A 7,031-nucleotide genomic window follows, 5' to 3' on the forward strand; every position below is an offset into this window, starting at 1 on the left:
ACATCTCTATATCTCTTTGATCGTTATTTCCCAAGTCCATGAACACATGAACAAAAAGAAACACTATTTTATTTGAACAGAATGTCACAGTACTAAAACATGAACCTGACTCGGAAATCAAACAATCCCACAATTAACAAATACCCAAGCACATCTCTATATCTCTTTGATCGTTATTTCCCCAGACTTTCCTAATCTTATGCAAATATTTCACACAACATTTCTACATTTTTATATTTATGTTTAGCCATGAGTAAATAATCTGTCAGTTCACGCGGATTGATATGCACATGCACCACAATCAATTCTAAAATTTAAATACAATGCCAGATTGTTGAATTTCCATTTAAGTCCTAAAACCTTCTTTACCGTTAAAAGTACTTGAGAAATATTACACCAGTGATCCAAACGTTCTAAAAATGTTCTTTCTTACCGTAAAACTGTAACTTGTAATAAAATAATTGATTATGAAAACTTAATGTTTCCTAAACTCCAATAGATGGTGCCACGTGATAACTTTATTGCGGATGATAATTTTTTGTATACATAGACTATTTTATGGCGTTCTGGGCCAGATGCTTTAATTACTTAAAGGATTATTATGATAACAATCCATGCGTTGAGCTCCTAATATTCATCCGCCTGTAACCGATTTCCTTTCATACAATCAAATTTAAAGGCTATTCATATTACTGAGCGTAAACCTTGTAAACCTCACTATCAGTATACAAATCATTTATACCGTATTTTCGGTGTATAAGACGCACTTTTTTACCCCAAAATTGATGTCAAAATCTGCTTTCGTCCTATACACCGAAGGTATGAATAATATATATGTATATATACACGATATACACAAGCCATGTGTAAATATATTTAAATAGGCGTGCATAGTTTAGTTCAATTGAATGTGTTATTTATAACAATAGTAGTTTTTTTCTTTCAAAAACATAACTATTTATAATGCTCCCTAAATAATAAAAAAATAAATTATAGTCATGAAGTCAGTAAAGTTAGTATAGTAAAGTTTTCCCCAAAACTTTGTCTTCAAAATAAGGGTGCGTCTTATACACCGGTACGTCTTATATTCCGAAAAAATACGGCAATTAAAATGAATTTTTTCACGAATTAAGTAATTTAACTACTGTACTTTAAACCTTTATTTTCAAAACTTTTCCTCTACACAACATATAGGAAAATTCGGGGAAAAACATTCCCCACTGCGGAAATTATATGCTACGCCCCCAGTAGAGTTATATTTTTCTATACCACACAAACTAGATAGGAAGTTTGTTTGTTTGTTTTTGAATTTCGCGCAAAGCTACACCATGGCTATCTGCACTAGCCGTCCCTAATTTAGCAGTGTAAGACTAGAGGGAAGGCAGCTAGTCATCACCACCCACCGCCAACTCTTGGGCTACTCTTTTACCAACTAATAGTGGGATTGACCGTCACATTATAACGCCCTTACGGCTGAAAGGACGAGCATGTTTGGTGGGACGGAGATTCGAACCCGTGACCCTCAGATTGCCATACCGGGCCAGACAGGAAATTATATAAATGTTTACTATTTACTTCTGCTCCCAAATCCCTGTTTGACAAACATAAGACACTAATTGAAGTAACCTGGGATATTGTTACTCGTTGATAAGAACGTATTCATGTTTTATGATATTCATACAGCAAGCATATGACAGAGTTTGAAACTACTCCTTTATACGCGTTAGATAGCTCGCTTTCCCAGTTAATATCTTAATATAAGGATAGTAATAACTGTATATGGTATTTATAGTTCGTCGGATTGGAACATGTTAATAAAATAATATGCTACCCAGGAGACCGGGAGCTTTTTCAACACGTACTTCCTATCGTTTTAACACAGATACATATATATACTAAGCTTAACACAGAGACATGCCATATAATGTGCTGCCCAGGATATCCTTGGATAATTAAACACGTATATCCAATTAATTTAACAAGAGACATGCCAGGTAATGTGCTACCCAGGATATCTTAAGATAGCTAATTCAACACGTATATCCCATCAATTTAACATAGAGGCACGCCATATAATGTGCTACCCAGGATATCTTAAGATAGCTAATTCAACACGTATATCCCATCAATTTAACACAGAGACACGCCATATAATGTGCTATCCAGGATATCTTAGGCTAATTCAACACGTATATTCTATCAATTTAACAAAGAGACATGCCAGGTAATGTGCTACCCTGGATATCCTATCAATTTAACACAGAGACATGCCAAGTAATGTGCTACCCAGGATACCCTAAGCTAATTCCACATGTACATCTTATCAATTTAACACAGAGACATGCCAGGTAATACTACCCAGAATATCCTAAGCTAATTCAACACGAATTTACTGTCAGTTTAACACAGACACAAAAGTTTCCGATAAGTCTAAAAAATAGTCACATTAACAGACAGAACAGAAAAGTCACTTGTCATTCTGACAGAAATATATTAACAAACATAAATATATTAATTTTCTTTCAGTCCGCGTCACAGACACAATATTTTTGCTATAATCACATCGGATACATTACCAAACATTTTCAACGTTTTTAATTAGTTTGTGAATAAAATATGCATAAACAATCAAGATAGGTTTTCATGTTTTTGTTTTGTTTTTTTAATTTCGCGCAAAGTTAAACAAGGGCTATCTGCGCTAGCCGTCCCTAATTTAGCAGTGTAAGACTAGGGGGAAGGCAGCTAGTCATCACCACCCACCGCCAACTCTTGGGGCTACTCTTTTACCAACGAATAGTTTACCGTCACATTATAACGCCCCCACGGCTGAAAGGGCGAGCATGTTTGGTGTGACGGGGATTCGAACCCGCGACCCTCAAATTGCAAGTCGAGCGCCCTAACCACCTGGCCATGCCGGGCCTGGTTTTCATGTTAATCTAGCACTCAGCTAATAAGCTGCTAAAAACTAGAAATAAATCCAAAGTAACCAAAAGAACTGACAGATAATCTGTCACTCACAATAAAACTAATATCATCATCAACAATTCAACAACTATATATAGTAAGTGAGTTTCCTGTTAATTGTTACAGATCACACGGAAAAACTACAAGTTTGGTACCAATGTGTTACACAGTACACTGGTTTCCTGCTGGCCTAGTACAGGCCGCAATGACACAGGTTTCGTGCCAGCCTATTACACGCCACAATGATACAGTTTTCGTGCCAACCTACTACAAGTCATATTGACACAGGTTTCGTGACAACCTATTACAGGCCACAATGGCACGGGTTTCGTGATAATCTATTACAGGCCACAATGAGACAGGTTTTGTGGCAGCCTAGTACAGGCCACATTCACATAGATTTCGCGCCAGCCTACTACTGGACACACTGAAACGTATTTCGTGTCAATCTATTATAGGCCACAATGACACAGGTTTTGTGGCAGCCTAGTATAGGCCACATTGATATTGATTTCAATCCAGCCTACTAATGGACACACTGAAACGTATTTCGTGTCAATCTATTGACAATGACACAGGTTTTGTGGCAGCCTAGTACAGTCCACATTGATATGGATTTCGCTCCAGCCTACTAATGGACACACTGAAACGGATTTCGTGTCAATCTATTATAGGCCACACATGCAACTGAAGAATTTTAAAGTGCCACGTTAAGCTGTTACAGTCCACATTGAAAAACACGAACAAGTTTCTTGTAAGTTTGTTTCGGATATTCCCGCAAACCCATATACATAATGGCTATCTTCGTTAGACGTTCCTACCTTTGAACAGATAGGCCATAATACAGAAAATGGCAGCTAGTCAACAGCTCAATGCCAACTCTTGAGCCACTCTAATCGAATAGTGGGATCTCACAGTGACTCTTATAACGCACACACGGTTCCAATGTGCAGATTGTGTATTTTTTTCTACCTGGAAACAGGTCACATTCCGAAACGCTAACCATTAGACCACACCCACCAATGAAACTAGCTTCGTGATAATCGGTTACAGACCAAACTAACAAATTTCATGATATTTTGATACAAACTAAACTAACAAAATTAACGAGTTTCGTTATAATCCGTTACAGATCAAACTAATAAATTTCATGATAATCTGATACAGACCAAACTAACGAGTTTCGTGATAATCCGTTACAGATCAAACTTACAAATTTCATGATAATCTGACACAGACTAAACTAACAAAACAAATGAGTTTCGTGATAATCCGTTACGGATCAAACTAACAAATTTCATGATAATCTGATACAGACCAAACTAACAAAACTAACGAGTTTCGTGATAATCCGTTACAGATCAAACTAACAAATTTCACGATAATCTGACACAGACCAAACTAACAAAACAAACGAGTTTCGTGATAATCGGTTACAGACCAAATTAACAAATTTCATGATAACCTGATACAGACCAAACTAACAAAACTGATGTTTTTTTATTAATATGTTATGTAACACGCTGATAAAGCTAACGAGTTTTTTCTAACAATCCGCTTCAGATTAATAAAGCGTGTAACCTTGCTACAGACAACATTAATAAGATTGTTCTGACGCCTGCGCTGGAAACTATAACCCGGAAAGTTAATATAACTGTATTTGACAACAATAATGGTTGTTAATACAGGAGAACAAAAGCTATTATTTCGATCTGTAAAGCGCCGTTATTAAAGAAAGAAAAACTGTACCACTCGAAACGAATCATAAAATTTCGATTCAATGGGGGGAGAAAAAATCAATGTTGGTTCCCTACTTGTATGTTTCACAGATGTTCACCGTCATGAAAAGAATGTGCTCATATTTTAAATATACTTGATAACTCGAGAAACGTGCGTTTCTCCTCGAGAATTCTTCAATTGTTGCAGTGTTCAACTTTTCAAACCCGAGAACATAGCGTATCAATGTCATTTTCGATTTATCAAAGTAAACCACACCTGAAAAAGAAAATTAAAAAATAAAATAAATCTATTGAAGCCGGAGATCTGCAATGACGTATTCCACCGTGTACGTTAGTTAAATCAAGCTAAAATGAATGTTAGACCCTCTGGTTATAACCAACAGCAAGAACAAGATTTCGAACAGGTCACGTTCATTTTAAGCGCAACTCTTCGTAACGGTCTGACTCGTATATCTATGTTACTCAAAAACCAAAAAATAATAATAATACAAGTCTCATCAACGCTAGCCAACTTGTCAGGCGAACCCACTGTTTTGTTTATTATTATTATTATTATTTATGGACTGGTATATTAAATAACTCCTCGTAGAACAGTTCACTGTAGGGAAAGAAAGGTTACAACTCGAGGCTGGGCACGATTAAAGTCTAAAACAGAATTGCTATTCTAAAAGCAGCTGTACTCGCCACAACATAACGAGATTTACAGACACGTGCATCTTATATCTAACTTTGTTTATCGCTTCCATCAAAAATACTGTATACATTCTCTAATAAATAATTTGGATCTGACAATCTAGTATTATATAACAAGTAAGTGCAGAAATACCTGCAAACGAGAAACGTTCTTGGCTTTTACTTTCCGTAACACTTGCATATCAAGTTATTGGTTCAGCTTTCAGGAAAATAACGTTAACTAATAATTTACGTTATCGCAGTCTCTAAGTTAGCGCTTTAAGAAGAAAAAGAAAAAATTATACCCGATATAGAAATTACAAAAGGTGCAATTACAGAAGAGATTAACTGTGATAACAGCGTAAAGTTATTACACGAGTGTTTGTTGTGTGTGTGTGTGTGTGTGTGTGTGTGTGTGTGTGTGTGTATATATATATATATATATATATATATATATTATATTTATTTAAAATCTTGCATTTCTTGCTCACTTTTATTTTTAATTACTCATATATTTAAGCGCCATTTTCCATTCGAAAAGTTATTTTTATAAGTTGAAGTATGCATTTGTGCATAAATTTCAAATTTCGGAAGGAAAAATAGTATTAGTATTTTTTTTTTCTTATGTATATACATTTCGATTAACTGTTCCCTGAAATTTAGTTAAATTTATATTTCTGGCATGAAATCAAAAAATATTAATATCTGGCAGTGTGATTAGTTATCAACAATATAATTCGTTAATGATGTGCAGAACGCGTGCCTATGAGAAATCTTATTTCTATCTAATGAGCTCGTGCCTGATTCTCTCCTTTCCTCAATCTGCAGGGCATGTGTACATAAGAAACTTTATTTCTATTTAGTAAACTCATGTCTGTTCTTGTCTTTCCTCAATCTGCAGAACACGTGCCTATGTGAAATCTTATTTCTATCTAATGAACTCGTGCCTGATTCTCTCCTTTCCTCAATCTGCGGGATATGTGTATATAGGAAACTTTATTCAATTAAGTAGACTCATGTCTGTTTTTGTCTTTCCCCAGTCTGCAAGACACGTATTTATAAGAAACCTTACGTCTATCTATTAAACTCATTCCTGTTTCTTATTTTTCCTCAACCTTATGTCCATATGCATATAGAAAACATTATTTCTATTTAGTGAACTCATACCTCTTCTTGTCTTTCCTCAATCTGCAGGACGTTTATCTATGCGAAACATTACTTTTATTTAGTAAACTCATGCCTGTTTCTTGCCTTTCCTCAATCCGTAGGGCGTGTATGAAGGAAACCTTACTTCTATCAAGTGAACATGTTTTACGTTATAGTTTGAACTCATGCCTGTTTCTTGCCTTTCCACAATCCGTCGGACGTGTATGTAGGAAACCTTACTTCTATCAAGTGAACATGTTTTACGTTATAGTTTGAACTCATGTCTGTTTCTTGACTTTCCTCAATCCGTAGGGCGTGTATGTAGGAAACCTTACTTCTATCAAGTGAACATGTTTTACGTTATAGTTTGAACTCATGCCTTTTTCTTGCCTTTCCACAATCCGTCGGACGTGTATGTAGGAAACCTTACTTCTATCAAGTGAACATGTTTTACGTTATAGTTTGAACTCATGCCTTTTTCTTGCCTTTCCACAATCCGTCGGACGTGTA

General features: G+C 35.6%; 1 protein-coding gene across 1 annotated transcript in view; it reads right to left on the bottom strand.

Moving 5' to 3' along the window:
* Positions 1 to 4,943: 4,943 nt before the first annotated feature.
* LOC106459704 (caskin-2-like) overlaps positions 4,944 to 7,031 on the bottom strand; it is a 145,629-nt gene continuing 143,541 nt past the window's right edge. Inside the window, exon 7 of the mRNA XM_013919351.1 lies at positions 4,944 to 4,959. Coding sequence (XP_013774805.1) covers positions 4,944 to 4,959 — 16 coding nt within the window. The remainder of the gene's footprint in view (positions 4,960 to 7,031) is intronic.

The sequence above is a fragment of the Limulus polyphemus genome, unplaced genomic scaffold, assembly GCF_000517525.1.
Source record: "Limulus polyphemus unplaced genomic scaffold, Limulus_polyphemus-2.1.2 Scaffold650, whole genome shotgun sequence".
Taxonomy (NCBI): domain Eukaryota; kingdom Metazoa; phylum Arthropoda; class Merostomata; order Xiphosura; family Limulidae; genus Limulus; species Limulus polyphemus.